This window comes from Mytilus trossulus, chromosome 8 (genome assembly GCF_036588685.1).
Source record: "Mytilus trossulus isolate FHL-02 chromosome 8, PNRI_Mtr1.1.1.hap1, whole genome shotgun sequence".
Lineage (NCBI taxonomy): Eukaryota > Metazoa > Mollusca > Bivalvia > Mytilida > Mytilidae > Mytilus > Mytilus trossulus.
Genome location: NC_086380.1, coordinates 19,357,948 through 19,374,655, shown reverse-complemented (window position 1 = coordinate 19,374,655; position 16,708 = coordinate 19,357,948). Strand labels below are relative to the sequence as shown.

Below are 16,708 nucleotides of genomic sequence, written 5' to 3'. Positions count from 1 at the left end.
AGTAAGATTATTGTGTCGTGAAAACGGGAAATGAGGTCTTGGTGGACCGGGGAAATGACAAAAAAATGAGAATTGCTTATGTACATAGTGTAAGCGGGATACGGGAATCTGACAAAACAGTAAGCTGGATCCAGGATCAGAACCCCCCAATGGGACCCCCTTTATGACTACTTTTATAATCTGTTGCTGATTTAAGAACAATTATGAACAGGGATCCAGTAGATTTGATCAACAATAGTTACATAAGTAATAATTGTTTAAGTTAGTTTCTTCAGGTACAGCCTCTAGTTACATAATATATATCACAATAAAAAGTTGTAGACTTTACTGAGTGAGCATTGGCAAAACTTTTCAGAGATCCTCATCTTTGTGAAAAAATGATTTTATGAGCTCTAAAACAGACATAAATATTACTATAGGTGTAATAATATGATTATTAATTACTTTTGAAAGAGATTGCAGAATCAAAGGAATTCCTGTGAACAAACAAAATAACTGTACATAATATTTATAGCTGTAATTCTCAGTGCATCGCTTTATTATAATAACATTATTTTCACAACAGTGAAGAAATACAACTATTTCTCACATGATTCTTCAAATAATAGGATATTTACAAGAATTGTCAAGAGTTCTTTTTCTTTACAAGCCAATCAAATGTGTTTGACTTTTTCAAGTAGTAACTTGTGTTAGCTTTAAGATATGAAATAATGTTTTCTTTTTATATGTTGCAAAGATTTCAAGAGAACTATTCAAACTTTCAGCCATATATTTTTGGGACTTCTATAATGTGTAAGCTTTACTGCAATATGTTGTTGAAGGTCATTTAATTAAGTTTTCAATGTCACTTACCCAAACTTTGAACAACAAAATGTATATCCCTATGTAACAATTATATTTAATATATACATTCTTATTAAATATGTTAATTGAGGAAAAATTCATAAGTCTTATGTTTGACTACTGCGTTATTCAACTTCAAGTTTTACCAAAAAAAATATGTTTTAAATAGCTAAAACCATAAACTTGAAAATTTGTATTTGCTGCTTTTCTGTCAAGAAAACAACTTTCTGGTTATCTGGTCAGTGGCGGAGTGGCGGATCCCCCCCCCCCCCCCCCCCCCTGTCCTGGGTTGGGACCCCCCCCTTTTTTTAAAATGGCTGGATCTGCCCCTGCTGGTTATCTGAGGATCATACACTTGTTTTAGGTTGGGTGATATATGTTTACACGGAGACTGTTAATGTATGAACTAACATATTAGAAATTCTGATCCCATGTTAATATAGTACAAAGCAGGTTTCATATTTGTATCAAATTAACATATTTTCATCCTGATATGCACATGCAATTTGACACTGGACATGAAACACACATATCCAGTCATCGCATCAAGTCATTGAATTGTAGTATTGCTTCCATCTGGGTAGCACTTTGTTCAATTGTTTTCCTATGCATTTGAAATGTCCTTCATTGAAGGTCATATCAGGAAAGTCAAGGTTAAACCATGGGATCAATGTTATTCAATGGTCAACCTTCAGAAGTTGTTATGCAATCAAACTTTGACCATGTCTTTATCTGCCTTCTTACACATTTGAAGATATAGATAATATGCCTACTCATTACTATTATTTCATGTAATCCAAATTTGTTATAGTGCTAATGGAAATGCTCGTCAAAATACAAATTGACTAAAATGTGTTTCTAGGTGACAGTATGTCAATTCACAATTTCAATCAGCTCAACTAGAGAAAATTGTTATCTGTTGCTAGTTTAAGGTTGTAAGTTTAAGGCAATTGCAGTAATATAAAGAAATATTCTTCACAATCCAATTTAAGTGGTTCTCTTTTTAATGTGAAGGTTAGAACGATTTTAATTAATTAATGTTTATATTACTGTTTCAGAACATAAGTTTAATAAAAATTTAGTGTGACTCATGGAGCTAAATCTCATGTATATAAGTAGTTGTAAATCCTTGACCTTCAAAGTTTAGGGTTTGAGCAATTTACTAATGAGAGTTAATCATGGAAAGTGATTTGGATGAACCAAATTTATGAACTGTTTTTGTGTATTTCTAGCACTGGGCCTGTCACGGAATAGAAGTTCCTTCATAATATAAGTTCCAAATGGAAACAATATTCTGAAACAAATATACCTTGACAGGTCAATATGGCTGCTGGTAGATTCTTGTCTTTAGTTCAAATGATTTTATATCCAAATTGCTTTCAAAATTTTGGGTTTGAATGTTCCAGATTAAGGTTAAATCTAGAAAAGCACTTAGAATACACCACATTTAGTGTACTAATTTCATTGTATATAAAAAAAAATATCATCAAACTATATATAGAGTAAAAGGAAAGAGTTCTAAACATTGTTTTATTTTGAATAAAAGATTATTGCTTTTTTTTTTTAGGAATCTTGTTTCTATAAGAAGTATTGGTATGAAAGGGAGATAACTTAGTTATATCAATAAGGTTATTAATTATAAACTGTCATAATGATGGAAGTTTTTATATCCTTGTCATACTTTTTTAATTGAAATACCTGACTAGTTAAACTGTATAAGTTTTTCCCACTAGTACCATATTTAGAAAAATATGACAAGAAGACAGAAATTGATTAAAGAATATTTTTATCATTTCAGACTTGTTTGATACTAAAAACTTTTTACTAGCAAGGGGATAAAAAAAAAATCAAAATTTTGATAAGTTTGAAGCGATAAAATCAAACATCAAATTTGACAAACATATTTTGGCCTATTGGTATTGTGAATGGACAAGCCTTTGGAATAAGCCCAGTAAATGACCTTTAACTAAGTACATTCATAATTGGTTGGTCAAGATTACAACCTATAAGTAACTGAAATCATGTCTCAGCTCTATATCAAGTTTTATATTTAGTTTCAAGGAGGAAACGTCCTTGATGATCTGTCTTGAAAGTTGATAAACAGTGTCAGGTCTCTCTAGTACATCTATAAGCTCATAATAAAGTCAGTTTTGGACTATGTTATTTATGAATATTAGTCACCTGAAACCTCTGGGAGGGTGGTATAAAAGGGATATTTTCGTGTAAAGTTTTCGGCCTTTTGCAAAGTTTTCGGCCTTTTTATTTCACTTGTTTTCGTGTTTTGACATTTTATTTCTCATTTCCTTGTGTTTTGTTCGAAGTGCGTGCCTCATGTTCTCCATTATCTGTTTTCTGTGTTTCGTGTCGGTTAAATACTCTTAATTTCTCATGCTTGTCCCGCATTTGATTTAAAAGTAAACAGGGACTAAATTCAGTCAGTCTGGGGATTGTTTTGAATTATGTGTTCCCAGAATATTTAAAATTGCTATCAAATTAATTATTATGAATACTTTAGTAAAATAAATACAAATCAGTTGCAACTAGCAGACGCTATAATGATTAGATGATCTTTAAAAAGGACTGATTAATAAATTACTTTTCCCATTGATATTTACGATTTTATTTCTCATGTTTTTTTCCCCCAATTTTTATTAAACAATACAATGTTTTTTCGATTTTTATTTCACATGTTTCCATGTTCAGGGTCCCCCCTTTACCACCCTCTTCTGGTCATGGGATTTTTTTTTACAGCCATTTGTTTACAGCCCATAAGATATATAAGACTTTATTATATACAAGTACTGCAGTGACTTTGCTTGCTATGCTATATATATATATATATAAAATATAAACAAGTCTAAATTGAAAACAACGTTCAAACTTATGATTGGGTTGGATAAAAACTGCAATTTTTATATGAGCACATGGAAAATAAATTTCTTGGTAGAGGGTTCTAAATACAGCACAAACAACATTTTCCAAAAGACCAAAAAATGTAACAAAGAGTATTTTAACAAAACGTATTTGACTAGCAGGTCGAACATTGATGTTCTTAAAACCCTGACGACTACCATTGACGATTGCCTAATACTATGATCACAGATGTAACAAAATGGATCTTCATATATATATATTTTAAAGGCTTGTTAGAGCCGTACTCTTTGTAAAGGCCGTACCTTACCTTGACCTATGATGGTTTACTTTTATAAATTGTTACTTGGATGGAGAGTTGTCTCATTGGCACTCATACCACATCCTCCTATATATCTATTGTCAGACGAATGGGTTATGTTTTGATAATTGATATGATAAATTCATCAATGATTATTTCACAGACCATTATCACCCCTCCGATCACTTATCACTCTCACGTTAATGGAATATTTATCTGTAGAAACAGGGATTTTGTCTCTACCATTTTAGATTGTGATTAATTTCTTATTATTCTTAGATTATTTTGTGCCTGCATTTTACTTTGTGATTAAATTCTTATTATTCTAAGATTATTAACAAATGTGTTTTGATTGTTGTAAAGTTTACAATCCTCGAGTTGTTTTGCCAGTGTAACTGATTTAAGATAAATGAGAATATAGTAAGTTTACTTATGATATTTTACAGAAAGCATTTGTCATTATGATGACATTCTTATAAATGATCATGGGGTTGCTTGAAACCATTATTTATTTCTCACATCTGGAAATAAGATTTTCACTATTAGGTCATCTGACTCAAAAGTCATGTGAAATCATCTTATTATTTTCTCTGTTATAGATCTGTTGTTTTTTTTGGGGGAAGACGGCTCCAATTATATTTAGCCCTCAACCTATTGGGTTGGCAAGAGTTCTATTTTCCAAGCCTCTCAGGTCGACCATTTTATATTTTGTAGTTAGAAAACATCTCGAAATGTTATACTGATTTGATGAGAAGGATATAAACCAATGTACAGATTGACTATGCTACACATTTTCCTTCTTTTTCTCGTGAAATTATAGTATATTATGCTCTCCCTTTCACTGTTTTTAAGAATGGGACAAAATTTCATTTGAAGGTTGTTAAAGATGGCGAGATTTCCACTGTATCTTCTGTCATTCCATTCTACTTCAATTTTCCACTTCTAGGCTAAGAGCTACAATGTTATATAAAAGTGTTGGTGCCCTCATACAGTTGATTAAAAGTTTGACATTTATGGGGTTTATGAGATTTTGCTTTTGTTATATTGTTATTTAAGTGTATGCAGAAATTATATATAAATAAAAACAAACTTCAAACTTATAATTGCATTGGATAAAAACCACAATTTTTATACGTGTGCATGTAACAAATTTTATTGTGGAAGGAAAAGTCTTTTATTTGAACTTTGAATTATTTTTAATTATGGAATTTGCTTGATTTCTTATTATTGAAATTTTTAATGAATTCCATGATGATTAAGTACTGAAATGTTCTGTGCTGCGCACAACACTTTCTATTACAAAGCAAATAGTATATTTTCAATAGAATGTACTGTGCCCCGCACAACACTTTCTAACCAAAACACATTGTATGGAAAGTGTTATTATAACCGCTCAAAAGATCATAATTCAAAATAAACATGGAATTTGATTATTAAAAAATTTAAACACAAGAAATTATGCGAATTCCATAATTGAAAATAGTTCCAAGTTCAAATAATAGCCTGTTAAAGGTCTAAATACAGCACCAAACAACATTTTACAAAAGACCAAAAGAAAGGAAAAAAATATTTTAACAAAATGCATTTGACTAGTTAGTACATGTAGCAGGTCAAACAACTGATGTTCTTAAACCCTGCTGACTGTAATTGCCTAATAAATTGATCACAAGGTGTAACAAAATGGATCTCAATATTAACTTAAAACCAAGTAGAAAACAATAAACTTGTGGCATTAAGATGTTTAACCACAACATGAGATGCAAATTTTTTTACACCATATCCGGATTTCAACAATTAATGTCTCTTCAGTGATGTTAGGGATGGAAAAGTATTTGGAAGGCCATTAAATTTTTGAGTTTTAAAGAGTCAAAATAGGATGAACGGATTATATAAACTGGAGGAAATATATATATACTAGTAATACAAGCCCAAACAAATTAAATTGAAAACAACGTTCAAACCTATGATTGTGTTGCATAAAAAACACAATTTTTATATGAGTGCATGTAACAAATTTCGTTGTAGGAGGGTCTCTATATATATATAAAGAAGTGACAAAGACACACTTGGTTCTATGCAACACTTGATATTAAGTTTAAAAAGAACGATTTTTTTTTTTCAGAGGTAACCTTTCGTTAAGATTCACATGAAGCTTCTTATGCAATGATACATTATTACCATGGTTATATGACTTTTATACTTTTATGCATATTTTATATTTTTCTTTTTTTAGTGTCCACCATGTAAAGCCTTTACCCCAGAGTTGATAAGAATTTATGAGCTGTTAAAGTCAAATGGAAAGAATATGGAGTTTGTATTCGTCAGTTCGGACAGAAGCCAGGACTCGTTTGATCTGTTTTTTGATTCCATGCCATGGATGGCCATTCCGTTCGGTGATCCAAGGACAGAAGCACTTAAAGGCCTATTTGGCATAGATGGTAACGTATACATAAAATACACTTCTACAAAAGCATAAGTCCTCCTATTGTTTTAAGATCATATGACAATTAGATTAACTTTTAAGTTTGCAAATATAATCTCTTAAGTGTGTTGAGAATTGCAAATGTAGAATATCTTCAAAAGTTTTTGCAGATTTAAGCTATATTTTGCCATTTGGGATGAGAAACTTTAGTTTGGTGCTATATATGGCTTTCCACTGTTCCATATTCTCTACACTATTTTCAAAACCTGAAACCATATATGTAATGAAAAACTCATGGCAAAGATGAGTTTCATGTTAGTGAAACACTCCAACATTGGAGTCCTTTTACATCCAAATTAACTAATAATCACTTGACTTTGGTAATTCTCTTGTTTCAGATTCCTCCTGACTAAATATTTTAATCTAGTTCTCTCTTTTAGGCTTTGCCCACACTTTCAAAATACATAATCCTAGTTTCTTTCAACCACAGTTACTTGGACAAAACATCTTCTGCACCATATGATCTGTCAAAAATATCTACTTATTTCAATAATTATTTGAAACCTATCTAATGACCATATATGTGTGTGCTCCTATATATGACATATAAAACTCAGAACATTACAGTCATGAAATTTATTAGGTATAGGGTTTGTATAGGAATAGGTTTGAGAACTTCTATGGTCAAGAAATAACAGTCACTTTATTTTAAAGAATTGGTTTTTCAAACATTTTCTGTTCAAATTTGATGATTGGAAAAAACAACAATTGTAATAATCTACAAGTGTATCAGGTATTTATTAAAATCTTGCATCTGCCTGCTATAACATTACTCAATCCAATTTGATGAAAGAGTATACTGATAAAATATCCAGATTAAAATCTTAAAATCTTGAAACATTAAATGAAGGGAGAAATTTAGATAAATCATCATTTGTTAATCTTAAATCTAGATAGCACACGTTAATGAATGGATACATTTTATAACCAAGATTATGTAATTTGCAAATATCTATTACATCAAGTTCACAGTACCTGAAAATAATATCAAGTTTTTACACATTCATTTTAAAGCACATGTATAAATTTCTGTGTTGTATCCTTTGTTTTGAGATATTATCATCAAAGTAAAGAAACTGATATTTTCCCCATACATGAAAAATTTAACCCCCTCCCCTATAAGGTGAGAATTTCAATTAATGATAGTGTTTAAACTACTTTAACTGGTTATAATACTGTATTATTTAGTATCTTGAATAACAAATTTATGTTGGAAAAGAATTTATATAACTTTTGTATTTTGACCTGTCTAGTCTCTGCCATGGAAAGTAGAACTTCTACCCCTTATAGTTTAAAATTTCAAACTTCAGTAGATTTTAAACTTTTTTTTAACTTTTACTAGTTAATGCTGCAATAAATAAATATCTTTATGCGTTTTTCTTTTCATCTTTTTTTTGTGATAAATTTCATATCATGCTTCTCACTTGAGATGGAAAAATTATCCCTAGAAACTAAGGAGGCATTGTGGCGTTGCTAACGAAATTGACATGAATAAAATCATAGGTAAAATAGCAATAAACAAATTATCATTGGTCATCTCAACTCCATTGCTTCGCTGTACCAGCTCAAGCGAGAAAATCAATCTCGTTGAGATGGTCAACGATAATCTATAATTATGGAAAAGATTTTATACACATTTTCTCTAATCCCTTCTTATAAGAAGTCAAGATTTTAAAAATTTATATTTTTTTAACTCATTTAACTGGTTATATTGTTGTCACATTGTATTATTATTTTAATGAAATATATACTGAAAATGTTTCTGAAAAATTTCTTAACCATGATTTTTATGCCACACATACGATAGTAGAGGGGCATTATGTTTTCTGGTCTGTGTGTCCATCTGTTCATTCCTTCCTTTTTCCGTCTGTCCATTCATCTGTCTGTCCATTCATCCGTCTGTCCCGCTTCAGGTTAAAGTTTTAGGTCAAGGTAGTTTTTGATGAAGCTGAAGTCCATTCAACTTGAAACTTATAACACATGTTCCTTATGATATGATCTTTTTAATAGTAAAGCCAAATAAGACTTTTGATCTCAATTTCATGGTTCACTGAACATAGAAAATGCAAGTGAGAGTTTCAGGTTAAAGTCTTTGGTCAAGGTAGTTTTTGATGAAGTCCAATATTCAACTTGAAACTTTTAACACATGTTCCTTATGGTATGATTTTTCTATTTTTAAACGGCAAATTAGATTTTTTACCCAATTTCACAATCCATTGAACATGGAAAAGGATAGTGTGAGTGGGGCATCTGTGTTCTTTTGGCACATTCTTGTTTAACCTCCTTTTTTGGAAAATTAACAGGATTTTGATCTTCTAGCATAGACTGCAAAACCAAAAGCTACAAACTGCTGTGAACAGTTGACAATTTAAACCACTGCTGCCACCAGTTGTTATGAGTATGGTTGTCAATAAATGCAAATGAGTCCAAGCCAGTTTACATTGAACATTATTTTGCTGAAAATGTTTTGCTGTACATACACTTTTACAACACTCGGCAGGCCTCTCTTGATCATAGGTTTGAATATGTACATAATCAAGGTGACAGATTCAAATCAGTGCAGAACTTCAGAACTTTGGAACATATTTGAAATCATAACAAGACAGATGAATATACCTATTCTAATAAAGTTTATTTTGTTACAGGGATACCAAGTTTAGTGATGATAGATGATAAAGGGGAGATAATCAACTTAAATGGAAGGGCAGCTGTTGTAGAAGATATTGATGCAAAGGTATTTAATGTGGGTCCGGGATATATTATCATGAATAAATGATTGATATGAAAAACAAATAGCTGTGTGCAATAAACCCAACCCAGCACTCGCACCCGCAAAGTGGAAAGGGATTAATATAAGTTGCAAAACTTGTTTCCCAATCCACTATAAATAAATATGTTTAAACTAACCCAACAAAATTACTACTACCACCTTTGTCTTAATGTAAACTGTAGCTGTCGTTTGTTTATTTCTATTAAAACAAATTATTGTAGTGTATGAGAAGGATGTAAAGAAGGGTATGGTAGTATGAACATTTTTTTCATCCTGCTTATGTTCATTCACTAAAGTTGTAAACTGACATGACCTTTATCATAATCAATCTTCATGATTTGTCTTGAAATAAAAAGCACCAAAAATTATAAAGCATTAAAATTAAATTTTCTGAACAGGTTGAACAGTGTCTTGTCTTGGACAAATGAATGTCAAATACACAAACACCGACACAATAATCATGAAATAAATACAGCAAAGTTTTGCATGAAAATACTAATTTTCCAACCTTATTAGTTTTACGTATAAATTTAATGCTAATCTTTACTTTTTAATGTTTATTATAATAATACTCGAAATATTGATTAATTTATCTCACACATTGAATTCCTTGAAAACCGTTTTAACAATTATTCAGCATAAATACGTTTTAATGGTTTTATTTTTAATTATTTTTAAAAAAGAATTGCCAACAAAAAATCTGCTTGTAAAGATTCTTCTAAACAAAGAAGTAATAATTATAACGTAATTTATTTATGTTGAAAAAAACAATTTCTATTAACTTCCATTGAAGAAAAAATGAAAAAGTATAGAAAACCTCTAAACCGGGAAATGATTTTTACAGACATAACATGTGATTTTAGATAAGCATGAATGTTAGGTTATTATATGGATTTTATAAGTGAAGTATCATTTTAGATAATTGAGTGTTTTAAGTCCTTAAATTGGTTCTGTAAATAGCAGGCTGGATTAATAGATCAATTTCAGAAAGGCACTGGCTATGGTTACATGGAAATGTAACAATAATAAAAATATTATTGTAACATCTGAGACTAATTGCCGGAATGCAAAGTTGGGTAAGGAACTGTTTTATTACGAATGCAACAATAACTATTGAGGCTACTGTTACATAGAGTTACTGTTACATGAAAAACAGCAATGTACGATTGGACTTGTAATATTTGCTAAATGATAAAAGTTGAAGACATTTCCATGTAACCATAGCCAGTGCCTTTCAGAAAAACTAATAACCACTTAAAAAAGAAATTAATAAAAAATGCATACAGCATATTCTCTATTGTGAAACATAGTTAACTAGTTTTACTTCAATAAGGAATATAATTGAAGCAATAAATTTACATTTATTTTTGTCTGGTTAAAATCTAACAAAGAGACATTAAATAGAAAGCCTTGTTGTCTTATTGATGTAGTACATAGAAATAAATATGGAAATGTTTTTGAAGTTATCAACATAACAAAAATAGGGTAAAAGTATGCTGATTTTGCTTTCTCTTCTCTACATCTAAAAAAAACCCAAAACACTCACTATCTGAAAACCAGAATCAATAATAATAAAACCAAGAACATGGGAAAAAATCTCCTGTTTTCAATATAACTAAATGTTCAAGTGGTCTATTTGATACTTATGTGTATTGATTGTAAAGTGTACATGTCTGAGTGGAAGGTTTCATCTGACCTTGACCATATTTCATGATTTATTTGCTAATGTTTTTTTTTCTGTAGTTTGAGTCTATTTTATAGATAATATAAATAAAAGGGTCACTGCATTTTGTGTATGGAATGATTGCGTGGTGTATTAGTCTGTCTGGCAGGGTTTATTTGACCTTGACCTCATTTCCGTGGTACATTTGTTAATGATAAGTTTTTGTGGTTTTATCAGTTTATAAGATACCATAATCAATGGGTCAACTAAAGGAGAAGGTCCAGTAAGACCCCTTTTTGACCCCAAAATATAGCAGTATAACAAAATTATTAAAATGTACGCTTTTAGATATTTATTGGACATAAGAATGCTTCTGCTACATAAATATGGGCTGTTTTTGATCATACCATGCACATATATATCGGGTAGTAGCGCCATTAAGTCATGCTAAATTACTGAAATCTTCACAATTCTAGCATTTTAGTTAAATTTTAGACAGTTTCCATGTAAAATGAAAGTGGACACATTCGTGTTCATCCTTAATATTGAAATGTTAGTTGTATTTTATGATAATACATAACATATATAAAGGTTGTGGATGAACACGGATGCAGCCACTTTCTTTTTTGACAAAAAACATCTGAAAAGTTACATTTTTCGGCATATTTGGTAGATATTTCATATTTGAGCTTGAATCGGATCATTTTTAATGACTAATTCAGTTAAAATCTTTCACATAATCTATTTGAATCAAATGAAATAGACACTTAAGTGTTAAATAGGTCCTTACCGGACCAACTCCTTTGGTGAATGCAATGATTATAAGGTGTAAATGAATCTCTGGCTCCATTCTTCTTACCCTAACCTCATTTTTATGGTCGTTTGTTATAGTTACATTCTTGGGGATTTGTCAGTTTGTCCTTTTCATTTTTAGCCATGGCGTTGTCAGTTTATTTTTGATTTAGGCGTTTGACTGTCCCTCTTTGATAGTTTGGAGCCGATGTTAGATCCAACTAGATATAAAAGATGATGTAGTATGATTGCAAATAAGAGAACTCTCCACAAGAGACCAAATTGACACAGAAATTAAGGTCACTGTACGGCCTTCAACAATGAACAAAGCTCATACCCATAGAGTCTTAATTTCCTATGAAATTCCTTCTTATACATTTAACATCATAATATCAAATGTTTAATAGTTCAAATAAGGGAAATTCCAAGACATTGTTCATCAATCGTAATATCAAAAATTTAAAACTAACCTCTTCTTTCCACAAATAAAATGACTTTTAAAATAAACTTAAGGTTCTTTCTCAGTTGTTAGTTAGTACAGTAAAACTATCTAATTGCAGGAGTTTCCATGGTACCCAAAGCCTCTGAATGAATTAACAGGTTCAGCCTCCGTCATGTTGAATGAGTCAGCTTGTTTGGTGCTATTTACAGGTTGGTAATCAATCAGAGGATTGTGGGTAAAAATGAAATTTCCTGATGTCAGAATGGAAGCATGAATGGTGCATTTTAACCTATTTTGCACAAAAGACAGAGAATGACAACCTCCTAGCACAAAAACATCTAAAATATATGATGCACATGTTCGTAATAGTTCTACCACTCTCTTAAATTTATTGTAAAAAGACAAGCAGCTGTTTAGAAATGTGGATATAACTCCTGAAATTGCTATCAAATGCTTTAGTGTAGAAATTAAATTTTCAATTATAAATAGAAAAATAAAAAGCTGTGGTATGATCGCCATTGGTCAAAATTACCATTGAAGGACAAAGGATTACAATGTAAAAATCTACAGGTGAAGATATGTCCTTCAACAAGGATCAAACTTTTGCCATAAGGTATTAGCTATTAAAGCCCTGTGTGACAATTTAGAAGAGAAAAAGCAACTGATTTATGTCTATAATGTTAAATGAAATTGTACCACAAGTTTCCATATCACAAAAGGAATGCTGGGATTGAGTTCGGGGGTAATTGCCACAAGCATTCAGGAATTAGGGGGAAACAGGGGCCAAAAGTAATTATTTTTCTAGTTTCTAGTTAATTATAACTTGTGTGTAAGTCTATGGATCTCTCTGAAATTGTACCACAAGGTTCCATACCACAAAGAGAAGGCACTGGGGGGGGGGGGGGGGGGGGGAGGTAGACATTCAGGGGGTTCACATTTTATTTCATAATTTGGAGGATATTGTTTTTAAAGAGTTTGCAAAAACAAAAGTAGCATTCATCCTGGGATACCAAATTTATTGCATACAAAGAAACACTGATTTGAAATGTACAAGAAGGAATACTTTTTCATTATAGACTTTAGTGGATACTAAATTGGCAAAACAACAAAACGAGTATAATCTAAAATACTGTAATCCCTGAATACATGAAAATTGTTTTCCACAAATGTAAACAAATCTATTTTTTTGTATTGCAGAAGGGGAAGATAATGATATAGATATGGCTATAGATGTACTGAGTGAGTTAGCTAAAGAAGAGAGTGAGAAGGGAGAAGATCAGGAATTATTTTTCTTCTTTGGTGCTGATGTATGTATAAAGTAACATAACAAAAATACTGAACTTCGGGGAAAACTTTAAATGGAAAGTCTCTAATCAAATGGCAAAATCCAAAGCTAAAACACATCAAACTAAAGGACAACTGACATAATCCTAATTTGGTACAGGCATTTTCTGAAGTAGGAGATGGTGGATTAAACCTGGTTTATAGATAGCCAAACCTCTCACCTGTTTGACAGTCACATCAAATTCCATACTAAATAAACTGGAGCATGCACTTAAGGAAATTTAGTTACAAAATTTTGAATTTATTGCAAACTGTTATGATAATTAGAAAATTTGTATAATTACCAAAGAGACTTTCAACTGGAAACAAAATGACATAGAAAGTGCAGCCTTCAACAATGAACATAACTAATACTGCATAGCAAGCTGTAAAAGGCCCTGAAATGCCAATGACAGATGTAAAGCTATCCAAACAAGAAAACTTACAGCCGGATTTATAATCAAAACAATAAACAAAATATAAATATGAAAAACAGCAGCAAACCATAACTAAAGAATTACAGGCTTCTTACTTGAGACATTCAGAATATCAATTGGTTAAACATTTAAGCACGCTCATGTAACCTGGAACAGTAATGTAACGACAGAACACAAGAAAAAACTTTAAAAATCAGTTGAAAAGAGCTTGACTAATAAGATTGGTACAAAGACCCAACCACCACCACAAAAGATAATAACACTGAAGGCACCTTAATACAAATCTGAGAGTAATTGTGACTGAAAGTTAGTAAAAAGCCAATAACAACATGTATCTATAGATCAAATTATCAATCAGTTCACATCCAACATCCAATGGATTTAATGTAAAAACACCATTAACAGTCAAAACATGAATATATGAGACTAGATATTTCTTTTATTTTTTTTAGGATGATATATGTTATAGTGTACGAGATTTTGCCAGTTTAGATGACCAGTGCCCATTACTTGTGATATTTGACTTTCCAGAACAGAAAATATATGTATGTAAAGAGACGGACATTACTAAAGACATTGCACGAGCATTTGTCAAAAGTTATTTTAATGAAACTTTAGAATCTAGACCATTGAAACCCACAGTGTAATTTGTGGCAATTTTTCTAATGCAGATGTCATCATTATATTAATAGTTTGAGGAAGTTGGATTTTTCATTCAGCTTTATAAATTAGTAGAATTCCTGGAGAATTTGTTTATTTGAGCAATATCTCGATTTGAGATTAAACTGAATGGAACTGTGAGAATTTATCATCTAATCTGGATTAACATACTGTCATTTGGACTTTGGACATTGCTAAGTAAATTGAAATGTACAGATTAAAAATCCAGAGTTGGTTTTTAGTGAAAATTGTAATGCAATAGTTTAATTGTATTGATAATCAAAATATTCAGAACTGGTTTGTATAATGTACATAGAAATATTCAGAAGTGGTGGTATTGAAAATTGATATACATGTATCTAGAGCTGATTTGAAATGAGGAAAGAAATATTCAGAGTTATTTATAATGTAAATTGAATTATCATAAGTTGATTTATAATGGGAATTAAAATATCCATGCAGATTTATCATTTATGATGAAAATTGAAATGTCCAGAGTTGATTTAAAATGAGGAAAGAAATATACAGAGATGATTTATCATTATAATGTTAATTGAATTATCCTAGGTTGATTTATAGTGTGAATTAAAATATCTAGAGCTGATATATAATGAAAATGGAAATATCCAGAGTTGATATATTTTGTTAAAAAAATTTATCCAGAGCTGATTTATAAAATGTAAATTGAAAGGTCCAGAGTTAATTTAAATTGAAATATCCAGAGTTAATTTATGAAATTTAAATTGAAATATCCAGAGTTGATTTATACAATGAAAATTTTAAATATTAAGTGGTTTTTTTATTTTATTTAATCAAAATATTCAGAGTTGATTTATGAAATGTACATTTAAGTATTCAGAGTTGATTTATAATGAAAATTAAATTATCCAAAGGTGTGATATTTCATTCATGGTTTATGAAAGTGTTCTGTAATTTGTAATTATTTCATATACTTTGACAGTATATTTATTGGTATATTCCCTGAATATTATATTAATTTGGGAAAATTCTTAGGTATAGAGTTTATGGAATTCTGATTTTACACTTAACAATTAACAATTAACAATTCAATGCAAATTGTGTATATTGTTGTTTCCATATTAAAATTCATGATTTGACAACCCCTAAAATCCACTACATGTCTAAATTTACAATAAGGAGCCACTACTTATAGTAAAGAGCTAGAGCAGCATATCAAAAGACATTTTATGGTTGTGTTAAAAAGATTCATGGACTGTTTGCAACATTACAATAGGTTTCTGTGCATATTATAGTACATGTACTGATATTATAGTATTATTTCCAGGATAACATTCACCTGCTCAATAAAGCAGGGATGTATAATAAAAGGTTGTAAGTTGTAAATATTTCCTTCCCATGACGGACCATAACTGACATAAGATTAGGGGTACCTGCGTCTATTTCATTGGTCTGGACCATGGGACTGATGGCTTTTAGCACAGACTGCCACCACTTCTATCTGTATTTCTGAACACTAAAGGGCTGCATAAAGAAGTACAGATCACTTAAACCTAACAACTCTACCATAGAAGTTTCAAACACCCATAAGTTTTTCATATGATCTGACCCTTCAGCTTGCAACTATTTCTATAACTATAAACTTGACTATAATTTTGTCATGGCAAGCAGTATTATAGGAGTTTAAGTCATTATCATGTTATTATCTTTTTCTTAAATGGCAAACTGCATCAGATATCAATTTATGAGCTTTTTAGTGACTCTACAAAATTCTGTGGTTTACCATGTTTACAGAGTAAAGTAGCTATAGGTTTGGCTATCACCAACATGGTTTTCTTCCAGAGATTCACATTTGACCACATTTCTCAGGCTTTTAAAAAGTCACTGGATCTATTGCTTATAAGTGGGTATCCTCCTCTGGATTCTGAATTTTACTCTCAAACTGAAGAAACTCTAGTACCTCATTCACTCCCACTAACTTGCTTCACCAATAATCTTCATGGTTAACAGTAGTTGTACAAAGAAGAATATATAATTGGACCTTGTTACGAATCATCTATTGTAACTCAATTTGTTTTATAATTGATGTAAAATGATGACCAACAATAATTGGATTACTACCGAATGATTTTACTGATTTTGTAA

General features: G+C 30.8%; 1 protein-coding gene across 1 annotated transcript in view; it reads left to right on the top strand.

Annotated features, from left to right (window-relative positions):
* Positions 1–16,185, top strand: part of LOC134680670 (nucleoredoxin-like) — a 41,328-nt gene extending 25,143 nt beyond the window's left edge. The window contains exons 3-7 of the mRNA XM_063539804.1: positions 6,249–6,453; positions 9,143–9,231; positions 12,283–12,373; positions 13,362–13,471; positions 14,377–16,185. Of these exons, the coding sequence (XP_063395874.1) occupies positions 6,249–6,453; positions 9,143–9,231; positions 12,283–12,373; positions 13,362–13,471; positions 14,377–14,571 (690 nt within the window). The 3' untranslated portion in view covers positions 14,572–16,185. The remainder of the gene's footprint in view (positions 1–6,248; positions 6,454–9,142; positions 9,232–12,282; positions 12,374–13,361; positions 13,472–14,376) is intronic.
* The last annotated feature ends 523 nt before the right edge of the window (positions 16,186–16,708 follow it).